Source organism: Rhamphochromis longiceps, linkage group LG11 (assembly GCF_057381845.1).
Source record: "Rhamphochromis longiceps isolate RC_006_pf linkage group LG11, R_longiceps_female_GT1.1, whole genome shotgun sequence".
Classification (NCBI taxonomy): Eukaryota; Metazoa; Chordata; class Actinopteri; order Cichliformes; family Cichlidae; genus Rhamphochromis; species Rhamphochromis longiceps.
The window spans coordinates 8349965-8367632 of record NC_140567.1 but is presented as its reverse complement, the minus strand read 5'-3'; the positions used below and the strand labels follow the sequence as shown (position 1 = coordinate 8367632).

Here is a 17668-nt window from a genome sequence, read left to right as displayed (position 1 = left end):
CCCTCGAATGCATACCTGTGGTTCGGGTGTATAGCCACATGATTGTTGCAAACCAATCATCTGTATGCTCGAGTGGGATGGCCTTCGTTGTCCTCCAGGAGGTTTGATCACTGGTGCATCTTTATTTACAAGGCCCTGCTTGGACAAATGCCCACCTACATTTGCGATCTGCTCACACGGAGGAGTACTGTTTCTTATAGCCTGCGTTCAAGCGATCTTCTTCTGCTCAATGTTCCATTTGCCAGAACTGAACTGGGAAAGAGGGCTTTTACTTATGCTGCCCCTTTTACATGGAACATGATGCAAAAAGACTGGAAGATAGCAGATCTTATTTCATTAAATGCTTTTAAGTCCAAATTGAGAGAGCCAGAGAAAAATGTTTTTTAAAATGTAATTGTTACTTATAACATGTATGTAACTTTGTAATTTTAACATGTTGTCGCCTCTTGGCCAGGACTCCCTTGAAAAAGAGGTTTTTAATCTCAATGGGACTTTTCCTGGTAAAATAAAGGTTAATAATAATAAATAATCTGGGCCAGCTGCATTCAAAAGTTGTCTGAATGTTAGCGTCTTGAACTTGTTCATTCATAAATATTTGTTCATGACTCGGAGGTCAAGAATGGGATGAATAGTGTACTTATTTCCTCTCTGAGTATCACTGCTGGCTCCTTGCAAACAGTGGGTTTATAATTCTGAGGCGGTTGATCCGGAACTGCAACTGGTAACTGTGTGGTGAACAACCTGAAGTATGTGGAAGATGATATTGTGCTGTTAGTCAACATCACCTCAGTAGAGTGTACACCAGGGGTGGGCAATCTCAGTCCACGAGGGCCAGTATCCCTGCAGGTTTTAGATCTTTTAGATCTAGATCACCTTGGGTCAACACACCTGAATCACATGATTAGTTCGTTACCAGGCCTCTGGAGAACTTCAGGACATGTTGAGGAGCTAATTTAGCCATTTAAATCAGCTGTGTTGGTTCGAGGACACATCTAAAACCTGCAGGGACACCGGCCCACGTGGACTGAGATTGCCCACCTCTGGTGTACACAGTGGATGATAGCAACGGTTCGCACCACCCACGGATAGGGCGCTTAAGTGTGTCACTGAGGGAGGTGAGCAGCTTCCTGGGCATCGGGTCCTGCTGGGGGCCCAAAGGTGGACCTTTGCTCCAAGCCAACTGACTTAGAACTTGAACGGGAGGCTGCGCTCTCGCTGGAGGCTCACCCACCGCAACAGTGTGTTCTGCTTTCTTGTTGGTGCCTTGGCTTCCCAGGGTCCCACACACTGGGCTCTCCTGCTCATCCTCCAACAAACCATGAATGTCCAGGCCGATGTCCAGCACATCATTGTCTTCCTGCGGAGTGCTGGGCTGAAGCCGGTCAGTGCTCCTGCATAGTTCTGGCTTGTCTTCGGTTAACCCATCAATATATTCTATGGGGTCAGCCCAGATAATTGCGGGGACATCAACAGGATACTCCTCGTCTTTGCACTTGGAGAGGAGAGGGTCATGCCATGCGAGGACAGTTGTGAACAGAAGATTTCTGCTTTTCTTGTTTCAGTTTTGTGTCCGTTCCAAAATGCAAAGTAAAACACTACACAGGAAGACTCAAATTTAGCAGCGTGGGCAGTCTACACAACAACTGCATGGTGGAGGCTAACTCCAACAGGGGCAGTTAAGCTAACTTCAAGCTAGCAGACAATCGAGCTAACTAGCAGCAGCAAGTTAGTCCAGTTTAGCAAAGGTGTTCTTAGTTTTTATGCTCTTTACCTTTCTAAGGGATGACTGTGATAACAGGGGTAATGTGCGCAAGTAGGCCTGTGCATGTCATCACAGGTCATCCGCCTTAAAGGCTTGAATAGAGGTTTTAGCCAGGACACGTGGGGACGTGATATCCTGTACTTATGTGTTGTACCAAGTGAATTGACTGAAAGGAAACAATTTCTTCAGTTTTCACTGAGTGAAATTATATATCTAGCTGAATCACATTATATAGCGATCTTAGTGAGATCTTTTTTCATTTTCTTGTTGGAAACAACAATAAGAGACCTGATAAGAGTTTTCAGTCTACAGTTTTCAAACCAGTAAACAGCACTCATGTCATGAGCAAAACCAGAAGCAGAAAAAAAGGAAATGCACTAACTGTAGCTAAAAATAGCATTCTGTGATTTGATTTCATTAACAGTGATATAGAAACTAACCTGCATTTAATGCAAAGATTACAAATTGCAGCATCCTCTCATCATAAATATCAGCAAGAAAGAAAAAAAAATCCCATACTGGATTGCTGCGATACAGTTCACTAATTTACTAAGACCATCCCCTCACTCTTATTTTGAAAGTGTAGTTGCAGCTAACCAACTAGCCCAGCTGTCTCCACTGTCATTGACAGCAACTGGTGATAATAGTCCTTGTTCTGCTCCTGAGAGCCGCTGTGAGCTGGACAGCCAGTCTAACCAGAACCTGCAGTTTCAGACATAATTCATCTGACGTTCTATCTTGCACATCGAAGCAGCAACACAACAAGAACTAGCACTGCTAGCTGTTGAGAGTATTGGGACATTTACCCATAATGTAAATACAGAAGCTTTTGTAGTATTAGTGGAAACTGCTAACTAAGGAAACAAAATATCCCATACACACGAAGGCTGGTAATTTCTCCAGCTGAGCCGTTGTTCTGCGTTGGTGCCTTGCTGTACCATGCATGGTTGAGTTCCTTGAATCTCCCACTTTACTATAAGGGGCCCTAGAACTGAATAGTTAGCATAATTAGACGGCTTATATTGCTGCTTTAGTAAGAATCTAATCATATATTAATGTGTTTCCATAATACTGCTGGAAAGTTACCTCAGCGGAAGTGAGATCCTTTCACTGCTGTCTTTGCATTTTTTTACGTTACAAACTGAAAATCAATAGTGGCTTACTGTATTTTATTAAAGATGCTGCGTTCCACAACAGGAATTGTATTTATGCTTCTGGTTACATTGGCAATAGTGCTAATACCATTTTAAATAACACAGCAATACAACTTCACAGTATATTTAGTATCTTATGGACTTGTCTTTTTCTTTATGGCTAATAACTGTGGCAAAGCTGATAGTTGCTAATACTTTCCATATACAGGAAAATGGTGAGCATGTACAGTATAGTGTTTCTTTCCTGTATTGCACAGAAGAGACCACTTGGCCTGTTCTTAGATCACATAAAGGAGCTGGTTTTTCCAGCCATTTTATGGTTGAACAGTTTTAAGTGGGCTTCTTCCCTGTGGGCTGCAGCACAGGTGCTGCCTGTGTCAATTGTTTACAGAAGTTCAGAGCAGTGCAATGGCTCACAGGGAGATGGATTGGGGCCTTGGACTTGTTATAGGCAAGAAGAGGTATAACAAGTGTACAAGCATGCGAGAGAGAAAGAAAGGACACCCTGACATGTGTAAATTAGATCCAGAGAGGTAAATAGCAGGGGGTAAAGTGCTGGTTTTACTGCCCAGGCTGCAGGTGCAACATCGGCTTTCTGACTGACCCCAGAAACAAACACACACACACACACACACACACACACACACACACACACACACACACACACACACACACACACACACACACACACACAGAGCCACATTCATGCATGTAAGGAAGTTGCCAGGCACACACTCAGCTCCACTCAAGACAAGCACATGCATGCATGCAAGGCCACGCACAAGTGTCATGAACACACATTAAGTATGAGTTGAGTTCATATTATGTCATCCTCTCTTCCTGCTGCTGTGTTTGGTCAGGCAGCAAACTCATGAGAATTTTGTCAATTGGATTATGCTAATACATAGTCGGGCCTGTGCACAAGTGGCAGAACAGTTAACCAATTCATATAAATATTTTCATCAACAGCACCATTTTGTTCTACTTAATTATTGGTTCTGTTATGCCCTGGGCCAGGCATGTAGATACAGGAAGAAAAACATTTGGTTTGGAAAATAAGGGAAAAGCATTAAAGCTTTATATATTTTAACTTGTAGTGACTGTGTTTAACAGTACTTGGGAGGAATGAATAATGCCATTGGTCCTGTGGTTAGGAGGATTTATTGCTGTATATTTTCATATTTTATGGTCGAAACTCCCCTGTCTGTAATATTTTAAGTTATTTCTTACTTTGTTGAGTAATGACCTTACCATGTATGTTTTTCCTGCAAAGCTTCTGTTTCTGGGCGTTACTGTGGCCATTAGGAGGTACTGGTAACACTGCAGGATGGCTCCCTCAGCTCTGTTGAAACCCAATCTGTCATGCTGCTTTTTCTCTTGTGCTTGCTCTAGGCTACTACATCCACCCACTTCCTCAACAGAAGGACTGTCACCCTCACCTCCCTCAGCCTTTAAAAAAGTTGAATTCTGTAATTTCTAGTTTTATGTATAATTGAGAATCCTTTCTCTTCATATCCTCAAAATGTGAAAGTCACACTCTCAAATGTTTTAAATTAATTAATGCATTACATTTCTAAAAGTTATGACCCAAGTTTTTCCAGTGTAAATTCACAGTGTACTAAATAGTTATTATGCAGGTCGCTCATTGGTTCTTTTTTTTGCTCTTTTTATTACTGGCAGATTTTGTCATGAGACATATTAATAAATACACTGCAGCCCTGATCTTTTCTTGGTAATACCTACAGAGCCTTTTTTTTTTTTGAGAATTCTGCAAATGTCAGAATTAGTTGGACTGGACATTAAACAGTCATTATGCTACCAGCTCTCTGCTACAGAGTCTCTGTAATGTCTGATTGAACCCATGTGAGAAAACTGCAGGTAATTGTTTGGAGAATTCACATCAAGAAAGTGGGAATATGCAAGTCCTGCCCAGGTGCCACCCCTCACCAAGCAACCCATTTCCATTAGTGTCCTTTTACTTGTGAAAAGGGGAAAAGTTGGAAAAATGCCCAGCCCTGATTATCCTGACCTTTGAGGAGTTCATAAGTTCCTAAATAAATAGTTTTTTTCCCCTTCATATTATGGGATTCCTATGACAGGGATTTATTGTGCTTTTAATTGCACTATTCTGTGTATGTACAAAGACCCATATTTTTATGTATGAGTGTGTGTGAGTACTTATTCAGTGAAAGTTGCTTGTGTTTAAGTGGACACAAAGGTGCCTCAGTAGTTTAATGAGCTTGGAAGGGATATAGTTATTGCAATATGTGCATAATTTGGAGTTAAACAGGATTTTACATCTGAGAGAAAGTAGAGCCCTTCTTAATACACTGCGATTTAAAGAGCTGCAAATTTTGTTGAGGTTGATTTTTTTCTTCTTCTTTCCTTTTTTGGATAGAAGAATAACATGCCAGAATGATCTCTTATTTACAAGTCCATAAATAAACAAATAAATAAATTTTTATTTATATAGCACCTTTCAAGACAGAATCACAAAGTGCTGCACATAAGATCACAAGTCATAAAAAGATTTAAAAAGAGAAAATAAAACAGGCATAAAATTAACCAAAAGCAGTTTTAAAAAGGTAAGTTTTGAGTTGTTTTTTAAAAACAGCTACTGAGTCCACAGTTCTTAATGCTTGGGGGAGAGAGTTCCACAGTCTAGGGGCCACAGTGGCAAAAGCTCTATCACCCTTAGTCCTCCTCTTAGTGTTTTTTATAGCAAGTAAGCCCTGATCAGATGACCTCAAAGACCTGCTAGGGACATAGGGCTGTAGCAGATCAAAGTTGTAGGCAGGTACCAGTCCGTGCACAGCTCTGTAGGTCAAGACCAGGATCTTAAAATCAACTCTAAATTTAACAGGAAGCCAGTGTCACTGAGATAATAATGGTGTCACATGTGAGTACTTGGAGGATTTTGTCAAAAGCCTAGCTGCAGCGTTTTGCACAACCTGCAGACGATCCAGAGAACCTTTGCTTAGACACATAGACAGCGAATTACAATAATCCAAGCGTGACGAAATAAAAGCATGTATAGCAATCTCAAGTTCAGAGCGAGATAAAATCGGGCTTAGCTTAGCCACATTTCTTAAATGATAAAAACAAGACCGAACCAGAGATTTTACATGCCCGTCCAAGGATGGCAGGGGTCAGTGGTACTGAGTCTACACTACACACTATGGAATGTAGCTCTAGTTTTTACTCTGTATTGTGTCTCAACACAAATGTAATCTTTCATATATCTAATATGTCCTTGTCCATGCGTTTTTGGGTCCTGGTAATTAGGTTTATTGTCTTTGTGTCTTTGTGTCCATATTTTATGGGTTAATATGATTCTTATGTTTTAACCTGTGTGTTTGTAGGCTATGTCCAAAGTCTGATCAGACGTGTGGTGAACAACGTGAACATTGTGGTGAATAACCTGATCCTTAAGTATGTGGAAGATGATATTGTGCTGTCAGTCAACATCACCTCAGCAGAGTGCTACACAGTGGATGATTTATGGGAAAGAGCCTTCATGGACATTACTGGTGAGCAATAGCCTCTTAAATTCCTTGGTAATTAGATTAACTAGTAAACATACTGAGATAGTAGCCCCTATAGTAAACATTTTAATAATTAGTTTTAAAAAAGGACAAACAAATGTAAAGATGTCTCATTTTTAAAGCCAATACTTGAGAGAAGGATATAGTATGCAGATTGAGATATAGTATGCACATGTATGTACAATATATTTAAATGTAGCTTGTTTCCTTCAGGCCTTGTGCTCATATGCATTTACTCTATATGTTGTCTATTATATTATTATTATTATTGCAAATAGCACTGCCTTAAAAGACCGACAACAATGTTCAAATTTCTGGCACAGCAGCAGAGGGAGAGCTTTTCCCTTAAAGTACATCATTTGTTGTTTGGGTTTAGCACAGGTGATGTTAACAGGAATAAGCCCTATGTAAAGAGTGCTAGAATTGTGTCTAGAAAAATAATGGCTGCTAATGTGAATCGTCCAACATCAACTCAAGTGTCAATGAAGTTTCTGGAAGCTGCTGGGAAGAGGAAGAGGAAGTGTTCTTCACATACTTCTTGAAAGCAACTAGTGAGTACTGTAATGGTTACTGGCACTGTTTAGACAGTGAAATAATTCTGGGAATAGATCCTGTTATCATTCTGCCAAGGGTAAGTGAATCAGTGTCAAGTGAGAACCTGATGATGTGTGGCCAACCAAGACACACACACACAAACAAACTTTCTGAGCTAGCTCTCTATTTTAACTAAATCACTGATAATGAGAATTTGTTGTCAGGAGCTGCTCTCTGTTAGTGTGTGCATAATTTAACTTGTTTGTTTTTAATGATACCTAATTTTGTTTTAATCCTTTTTTCTTCTCTTGCTTTTTTCTTTGTGCAGCTCCAGAGTTGGTCCTAAGGAAACTGATTAACTTTGCTGACTGCACCGTGTGTTTGGACAAACGGAATGCTAGCGGCAAAATTGAGTTTTACCAGGACCCGCTCTTGTACAAATGCTCCTTCAGAACACGCCTCCATTTTACATATGACAACATCAACTCTAAGATCCCATCTGTCATAAAGGTGAGCCAGCCTGTGATTTTAGGAATAACTCTATAACTGCCATCATCTTAGCAAAGCTCAAGGAAATGTTAGGGGTTAATATAATTTCAATATGCTGTTGTCTGAAGATTCCATATGATGGAAAAACTTACATTTCTATTAACAGTTTACAGATATCAAAGATTAATGTGGCTGACTTTTGTTTGGGCAGCTGTTCTCACATCAATAGCAGGATAATGACTAATATCAGTGAATTGTTGTCAACCAGTGACTTTAAATATATGTGGAAGACAGCTGCTTGTTTTGGGAAGATTTTACTTCCTTCATGAAAATCTAAGGTACCACTAGAAATGATCTGAGACACGACTGAAGTAAAATCGGTGTTAGAATTTTAAGTCAAGTGCTGTTAGTACATACTTTTTGGGGGTACTAATCCATTTTGTATAACTGCGAACACTTAGTTGGACAAAAGCTCTTCTACACTAAGATTTGTTTAGAACAAATATTTTAAAAGTACTGGAATTCTAAGAGAAGATGATAGATGCGTTCTGTATTTTTCATATAAATCTGTGCATTAATTGGATCAAATATCAAAATCTAATTTATAGCTAACTATTTTTCAGATCCATACCATGGTGGAGAGCCTGAAGTTGTCCATTACCGATCAGCAGCTACCCATGTTTATACGAATCTTGGAGCTAATCATTGCTCTTTACTATGGGGAAATCGGAGGACACAAAGAAGATGAGGGTGAAGAAGGCACTGGGCATGCAAGGGATTCTGGAGCAAGTTCACCTGGTGAGTGAGATTTCTTATGGAAAGCAACAGTAATTCTCTAACACTTTGATTGGTTTGTTAATGTTTTATGTTTAAAACAAGTTTTAAGACAGTCCACAAAAGTCCACAAAAATTCAGTATCATAATAGTAATTAATTATAATTCCGTATCATAATTGAATTTCAATTTTAGACTTAATCACTAACAACAGCTAAAGCATACGTATGTTTTGCTCTATGAACATTTCAGTGGCTAAGTATGCTTCTTATCACCATAGCATGTTTGAATCAAGTGACATACAAAGCAAAATAAATCAAATTTTGCATGGTCTTACTTCATGGTCATCCCATGACTCTGCATGTTGCCTTATTCCAATCAGGGGCTCTGTCTTTTTTATATGTTGCTGTTATTCCTAAATGGGACATTTAACATCGCTTTGACCATGGTGTGCACTCCTCCTGCTTTTTCCACAAACAAAATCTGGAGCGTATAACTCGATACAGACCATTGTCATCAGGCCTGATCACCTCCATGTGGTTGGAAGCAGGAGAAAGCAGGATAAGGAGAAGAAACTAGGTTGAATCAAACACAGGTCCACCTCTATCTTTCTAATTGGAGCACATGGTAAATCACACTGCTTATGTCCAGCTGTGAAGCAAAACGCATAGGTGCAGTTGTTTAAAGGCAGACACTGAGTTGTACAAAATTGAACACTCACAAAACTGCACTCATTGACATATATTTATACAGTATACTTTGAATAACTGTGGTTATTTAAAAAAAAAAAAAAGACATCCCTTTTCCCCTGAACACCCATCTCTTAAAATGCTCATGTATGAAGTGTCATGTCCTTCTGGGCTAAATCAGCCTCTCTAGCACCAGGAGCAAATTATGGTGGAATAGAAGTAGTGGGCAAAGGGGAGCGTAGACAGCCCCACACACGGCCCTTTCCTCGCTCGCTCTAACTCCCTGCCTCTTGGCGTGGAACTTTCGTTGCCAGTTGGCGCAGCTTCCAGTTCAGTGTCCAATGCCAGATGTAAGAGTCGGTGTCATGCTACTGCTATGCGGAGCCTCTGAGAATGAATTAGTATCCCATCACAAAAATATACAAGAGGGGACCAGCTCTTGGAACCTGAGCACCCCCAGATCTTGTTATGCTGGAAGTAATCGTCAGAGTGAAGAAGCTGGAGGGGGCAGGGGGGCAATTGTGTGTATAGGCACTGTAATAAGTAGGTGTGTGTGTTGAGAGGGCTCCAAACATATTCATAAACATGATTTTAAATGTGTGCATTTCAGATTTATGAAATAAAGCTGATTTTTTTCCCTCCTGGAAAAAAAATAAGAACAATAAAGCTAAAATGATTTATTCTTTTTAATGACAAAATATAATTTTCCAAACCAGGACAGACAGCCATACATTGAGTCGGAGCACTACTTGTAGAGACTGAATTGGCTTTCATGCATATTTATTGTTCATGGGTTATAGTTTGTAGGAAACAGTCATTGTTACATGATTGCTGGAATATGATACCAACATTGTGCATAGTACTTCATAACATTCATTGATTTCCCATAGGCTACTTGAGTCTTGCTGCATATTCTGGTTCCACTGGCCTGTATGTGCGTTTCATTTATTTACTCTTGCTTTGAGTTGGCTTTTGTAACTGATACTGTTGCACTGATTGAATTTTCCTAGTGTTTCTTTGTTTGTTTGTTTTTTTTTATAAAATGAGGTTTATTTGTGTGAGGGTGTATATATGTGGTCAAAAGATTGAGTTGAGAGTAAGGAATAAATTCTGTATCTACTGTGTGATGTATTAATAAGTCATGACTTAAGTGGTCTGTTTTTAAAAAAAATTTCAAAGGGAATATTAATTTTTCCCACATGTGAAGGTGTTTTTCTTTTTGCCAATTATTGAAGTGGAAAAAGCCTTGTAATGTGTTTATGTGCCCATGATTCACTGTGGCCGCATGTTGTTTGTTTGAATCGTTTCCTTTTAGGTAAGAGCCAATGTCTCATTAATGAATAGGCTTGTTAGGTGAAGATTGTGCGATATTTGTGTGTCACTAACCAAAACAACCCTTCGGTTAGGATTACATGGCTAGTTTTCTTACTGTCTGAAATTCAGTGAAGTCTGAGAAAAACACTAAAGAATTAAGTGGTTGGAAACATAGATGACTAACATGCTTGGATGGACCAGCTGGTCACAGCAGTGAAAGTTGTATGGTTTCAAGAAGTATGTGAAGAATTATGAACTGAGGACTGTGGCTGCTGAAGTGTGGCAGGGTGTGTGCATCTCTGTGTAACATACATGAGCCCTTATACTTGTTACTTTTCTCCAATATCATATGTGCATGTGGATGGGACTTGGTGTTTAGTGTTTGCTTTGTAGGAGGGCTTAGCCTCCATGTCCCTTGAAGTGTGCTGAATGGAAAGGACCTTCACACAGGAATCAACCAGAAACCACAGGCTGTGTCAGTGTTACTAACCTCAAGTAGCTCCCTAGTGATAATACATTGGTATGACAGGACATTGTTTCTTTTTTTGTAGTGTTACTGTGAACATGGGATGACCATTGAATTGAGTGGTTTAGTGGTTTCTGCTATTAGAGTTAAAATTGCTTTTACGGTAGTATGATGTTAATGTCATGCTGGTAGCAAAAATGCTGTAAGTAAGTTCAGTCATGAAAAAAAAAAAACGTCGTTATGAATGCATTGCACTATGGTATGTGTTTTTTGCATCAGTGGTTATCTGTTAAGCTTAGATTGAGTCTTAACATGTATGCATGTCTACACAAACACCTGCACTATCAGTAGATAGGAGTAGCCTTCACTGAACGGTCAGGTAACAGTCCACCTCTCCCTCTATAAACATGGAGGGACATCTACTGGCCTGTGAGAGCACTGCCTCTTTTTACTACTTCCCACTCACTTTCTGTGTCACTGTCTCTTACACCGAATCCTTTCCTAGCTTAGGCCTACCCTGCTGCTTGAAGACTCTGGACTAAGAGAAACCGTACATGACGCTGACTGTCATGCAGTTCTTCTGAGCTCTACTTAAGGATATATGGACAGATGTTCATAGAGTGCTGCAATACATACATTGTTAGTTGGCAGACACTGATTGTACTCCCAGAGCAGGGATACTTCACACCTGTGTGGTCATAGTGCTCAACGCCAAGGCAGCATACATTCTGGCCAGACTACATCATCGTTTGGGAATTTTTCACTCACTTCTAAGGCTTAATACTTCAAAGTGTCCTTAAGCTGCTCTGTTTTGATCACTTGATTGGTGATTGTGCTTTTATTTTGATTGCCTTGTAATTCAAATGTAGACTTCGTCAGGCTGTGATGTGAAGTGAAAGAGCATAACTTGTTAAACTGACACCTCAAAGGCTTCCTTGAGTAAAAACAAAAAAAAAAGGAATGAGCGATGGAATCAGACAGGGAGATTGGGATGGAAAGACAGATAAAAAAGCCATAACATGGAATTTCCAGCTGCCAATTCACAAAGTGAAAGATTTAATTAAAATATGTCATAATTTTCACCGCCTTACCCTCTGGGATTCCTAAGTTGTGACCTCACGGACAATATTGTTTTCTCGTAGAGGACGTGAGGCCACAAGGAATGGAATTACACATTCTTATGTATTGACATCAGCTTCCTCTATCCCAATGTGTATGGAAACATACATGATGGGACCAGTTCAGGGGTCAGGATCAGGAATGGATGGGTGCATGGTGGTTTTTTGACTGCTCAAATGGTAATTGGAGAAAAAGTGAAGACTTTTGGTTGTTTTTGTAAACCTACCCCGACAACTTGCCACTCTGTGGATTTTCTACAAAGTAGCCAGTGCTTTAGTCAGCTCCACCCCATCTTCCCAAACTTATAGTTAACACTATTGCTAAGTTTTACCTACGCTCCTAGCCAAGCAGTGTTTATGCTAGTGGCTCATAGTTACCTGGACTCCTGCATGGCCTCCATTTTAGTAGTTGGCTTCTTACCAAACATGTGATTTGACCACACGCATAACTGAAATTGGCCTGTGCTGTTGGGTCCAGCACAGACTGCCTTGACCACTGGGTCCAGTCAAAGCCCTCCTCTGTCAGGATGCTGGCTGACAGCCTTTGCCCTCTGGCCTCTGCTGGAATGAACTTCCTCTTGCTCTGTGGAATTCATGCAGCAATGAGTTCATGTAACCCACAAATACTTACACACCTGCCTGCTGGAGCATTGGCAGAAACTACTGTGAAACTTCCTTGTTCTCTGCTGTTTTTGTGTGTTCTGTTGACAGCTGAAACAACTTGCTAGAATTAAAATGCCCCGAAGGAAAGGGTAAATTAATTTAGTGTGCCGCCCTGCATACAGACACTTCCATTATCTGCAAGTTTCCCCTCTCTTTAACCAGGTTGTATTCAGAAACTGCCACTTTAAATGCATTTACCTGTTGGGGTAAAAGTGTGCTAGAAAGGAATTATGTCACTGTTTTGTTTTGTTTGTTTGTTTTTTGTGTGTGTGTGTGTGTGTAGGGGGGGGGGGGGGGGGGGGTTGCTGATATATAGATTTTTCTCTTTTACTGCAGCTAATTCAGCAGCAGTAAAATCCTAAGTATATGTTTAAATGATATCTAATTAAGACTTTTATCTCCTTCAGGAATGGATGTAGATACGGAAAGGCGACCTAGCCAAGACCTCTACATACAGCCTGGTAATCCTGATGAAGCAAACCAAGGTTGGGTGTCCTGGGCTTGGTCCTTCGTTCCAGCCATTGTAAGCACAGAGGAAGAAGGAGAGGATGGTCTCTACCAGCAGCGAGAGACGGGAAGCATCCCCAACAGCTCCCAACTCCACACACCCAAAGACCCCATTGTTTCCATAGGCTTCTACTGCACCAAAGCTTCTGTTACCTTCAAGGTAAATAAGATGTTTGATAAAATAAAATAAAATAAACACATCACCATCTTAACTTAAATACAAAATTATGTTTCGATATAAAATAAATGTCCATTTCCACAGCAGTGGATTGAGCATTCATTGGACTTGTGTTAAGCCTGTGACGCTGCTGCTGTTTGTAATATAGCAAGAGTTCATTTATCATTTAGAACAAAGGATTTAACTAAATACTAGCAAATTCTGGAAGTAACCGTCAAGCTGAATGTTTTGGAATGGCCTTCAGTCCTCCCAACAAAATATCAATCAAAATAATACAGAACTGGAAGCATTTGAAACAAGAATAAGAGAAAATCCCATAAACAAGAAATGAAAGACTCCTCACAACTACAAAAAGTATTTACAAGCTAGGATATTTTCCTAGAGGAGGTTTTACTAAGTACTGACCATGAAGGGTCATGGACTATACGTAACCCATTGGCTTCTGTAGTCTCAATTTTAAAGCCTCAGTTTAAGCTGTTTTGGCTCTTTTGGAGCCAAAGTAACCATATTTCGATGTTGGATTCATAAATTGTATGGGTGCAATGCACAGACCCGGATACTGGCTAGTTAGCGCTGAGTATAGTCAAGTAAAATACTAGAATTTCACTTGGCAGAAATGAAACACAAACTCCTTTATGATCCGTGCCACACAGGAACCTATATATTTTTCCAGATAAATGCTCCAAACTGCACCAACATCGCGAGCAGGGTCGAGAGGTTTATTTTAGTCACTCGAAATATTGAAGGTGAAGCCTATCAGACAGCTGCCTGTGGCTACAGCTGCCTGTGGCACACCTGTCAATAAAGCAACCACAATCCTTACTTTCAGCCTTATCAGTATCTGCATCTCTGTTTTTTCCCCCCCTACATCACCCCCTTTATAGTTGTTACAAAGAGAGAAAATATGCACCGAGCTCAAAACCATACTCCTTACCCTTGAATAATCCTTTTACTTCTGTTAACTTATTTTAACATTGAAAGCTTTCACTGGGGGGGACTTGCTTTTCGTACATTTTGGATATGAGGTAATTTTTTTACCACTCTGCCAGTGTAAAAGAACCAATCTGTCAAGAATCTGTTATGATTTCTACATTTAGGAAGCCTTTATATTAGAATTTTTTGTCTTCAGTGCATTATTGTCACTCTCACTGGCCACCACACAGTTGCATATTTTAATTTAATGGTCAGTTTCATCTCAAGTCTCAAAAACTGCTTGATCCTCAGGAAGCCCTAATCCTCTTTGTGTTTCTGTGTGCGGTATAGGGGAGGGCAGTATAACCGCTAACTAGCGTCTCGGGTCACATTAATGTTTTAAACATTATACATGGTGTGATGACTATTGAGAAATGGACCCCAAGCTTTAATCCTGCCTGCTCACTCAGAATAGTTGGAATTCATCTGTGTTTCCTGTCAGATTCAGGCACTTTAGATCACATTACTGGTCTTGTGTGTGTGTGTGTGTGTGTGTGTGTGTGTGTGTGTGTGTGTGTGTGTGTGTGTGCGCGTGCGCGTGCATGCGTTTGTGTGCGAGAGCGTATATTACTTGACGGTGTGTGATCAGTAAAGGGGAGGTTTGTCTCAGGCCAAACAGACTTTGGTGTTTTTCTAATAATGTTTAAATTGTTCCTGTATTGTTTGAGTTCTTTTAATCAATTAATTGCCTCTCGTCTGCAATAATTGCACACAGCTGAAAGGATGGTTTTTAAAGCGTTCTTGTCTCTTTCCTACAAGGAAGTATTTAGTATGAAGGAATTTTCATGTCTTTGAACAGCCACTGCTTCAACCTGAGTTTGACATGAATGTGAAATCAGAGAGGTATTTTTAGATTGCTGACGCATTACTCCTCAGATCTCTTTGATTAGAAACATTGGCAGTGTAATTTAATGACTTTTACTCACATAATGCATAGTTTAGCACTGACCATTTGTTCCCCTCTTTTACTTTTGCATACTTGCCAAACTCTCATTACATGCCAGACCTCGTGCCATTTTTCATTTGAAGAAACATTGTTTCTTTAGATTGTTTCTCTTAATTATAGAGCCAATAGTCGAATTCAGTTGCTTCCACAGTTGGTTTTAAAACCAAACCAGTGATCGATCCATGTTACAAGGACAGTGTTTACTGTTTTTACATTTTAAAGATACCTCATAGAGAATAATTTGATTGCATTCTACTCTAAATTATAATAAATGGGACTTTATAGGAAAGATATTGGCAGCCGCAGCTTTGTGTATTTGTGCTACTAACCCGTCTTCTGTCAGCTGTGTCATTTCAGACTTGGGTACAGTCAGAAATGCCCCAACAGACTAGATTGAGAACTTCTATATTCTTATTGGATGTACATTCATAAGGTTTGTCTGCTAATTTGCAGTGATTTACTGTCAGTGCCACTGTACGCTGATCTGGGCAGACAGATCTTGCCATTACTCACTGGGACTCTCAGGTTGGAGTCAGGTGGCCCCTGCACGTGATTAAACCATCAAAATTGAAAAAAGGGGAAGGGAATGAGGGCGAGAGAGTCTGCTCCATCAGTATGGATAATAGGGCACAGCTGCTTTTCCCTCTACACCTGCTTCCTGTTGAATGGGTTAGGGTCTGCACATTCTGCACTACACCCACTGTTTTGAAAGTAGCCAACCTCAGAAGCATTGCGTTGAACCCTTCTCACCCTGGCCGACTAGTCTTGACCAGGTGCTCTCTCTGTCTGCTGGCTGTCATGCAATTCTTCTCAGCTCTACTTAAAGATATATGGAGATATGTTCATGAGCTTGTGTGGTGCAATACATATATTCTTAGCTGGCAGACATTGATTGTATTCACAGAGCGGGGATATTTCACACCTGTGTGATCATAGTGCTCAACTCCAAAACAGCATACAGTGGGGCAAAAAAGTATTTAGTCAGCCACCGATTGTGCAAGTTCCCCCACCTAAAATGATGACAGAGGTCAGTAATTTGCACCAGAGGTACACTTCAACTGTGAGAGACAGAATGTGAAAAAAAATCCATGAATCCACATGGTAGGATTTGTAAAGAATTTATTCGTAAATCAGGGTGGAAAATAAGTATTTGGTCAATAACAAAAATACAACTCAATACTTTGTAACATAACCTTTGTTGGCAATAACAGAGGTCAAATGTTTACTATCGGTCTTTACCAGGTTTGCACACACAGTAGCTGGTATTTTGGCCCATTCCTCCATGCAGATCTTCTCGAGAGCAGTGATGTTTTGGGGCTGTCGCCGAGCAACACGGACTTTCAACTCCCGCCACAGATTTTCTATGGGGTTGAGGTCTGGAGACTGGCTAGGCCACTCCAGGACTTTCAAATGCTTCTTACGGAGCCACTCCTTTGTTGCCCGGGCGGTGTGTTTTGGATCATTGTCATGTTGGAAGACCCAGCCTCGTTTCATCTTCAAAGTTCTCACTGATGGAAGGAGGTTTTGGCTCAAAATCTCACGATACATGGCCCCATTCATTCTGTCCTTAACACGGATCAGTCGTCCTGTCCCCTTGGCAGAAAAACAGCCCCATAGCATGATGTTTCCACCCCCATGCTTCACAGTAGGTATGGTGTTCTTGGGATGCAACTCAGTATTCTTCTTCCTCCAAACACGACGAGTTGAGTTTATACCAAAAAGTTCTACTTTGGTTTCATCTGACCACATGACATTCTCCCAATCCTCTGCTGTATCATCCATGTGCTCTCTGGCAAACTTCAGACGGGCCTGGACATGCACTGGCTTCAGCAGCGGAACACGTCTGGCACTGCGGGATTTGATTCCCTGCCGTTGTAGTGTGTTACTGATGGTGACCTTTGTTACTTTGGTCCCAGCTCTCTGCAGGTCATTCACCAGGTCCCCCTGTGTGGTTCTGGGATCTTTGCTCACCGTTCTCATGATCATTTTGACCCCACGGGATGAGATCTTGCGTGGAGCCCCAGATCGAGGGAGATTATCAGTGGTCTTGTATGTCTTCCATTTTCTGATGATTGCTCCCACAGTTGATTTGTTCACACCAAGCTGCTTGCCTATTGTAGATTCACTCTTCCCAGTCTGGTGCAGGTCTACAATACTTTTCCTGGTGTCCTTCGAAAGCTCTTTGGTCTTGGCCATGGCGGAGTTTGGAGTCTGACTGTTTGAGGCTGTGGACAGGTGTCTTTTATACAGATGATGAGTTCAAACAGGTGCCATTCATACAGGTAACGAGTGGGGGACAGAAAAGCTTCTTACAGAAGACGTTACAGGTCTGTGAGAGCCAGAGATTTTCCTTGTTTGAGGTGACCAAATACTTATTTTCCACCCTAATTTACGAATAAATTCTTTACAAATCCTACCATGTGGATTCATGGATTTTTTTTTTCACATTCTGTCTCTCACAGTTGAAGTGTACCTCTGGTGCAAATTACTGACCTCTGTCATCATTTTAAGTGGGGAACTTGCACAATCGCTGGCTGACTAAATACTTTTTTGCCCC

At 40.6% G+C, this 17668-nt stretch overlaps 1 protein-coding gene across 3 annotated transcripts in view; it reads left to right on the top strand.

The window, feature by feature from the left end:
- The window catches only part of vps13b (vacuolar protein sorting 13 homolog B), a 302372-nt gene that overhangs the window by 25341 nt on the left and 259363 nt on the right, over nt 1-17668 (top strand). For all 3 annotated transcript variants that reach the window (XM_085422124.1, XM_085422126.1, XM_085422125.1), the window contains exons 5-8: nt 6279-6446; nt 7324-7505; nt 8108-8282; nt 12916-13175. In XM_085422124.1, coding sequence (XP_085278250.1) covers nt 6279-6446; nt 7324-7505; nt 8108-8282; nt 12916-13175 — 785 coding nt within the window. The remainder of the gene's footprint in view (nt 1-6278; nt 6447-7323; nt 7506-8107; nt 8283-12915; nt 13176-17668) is intronic.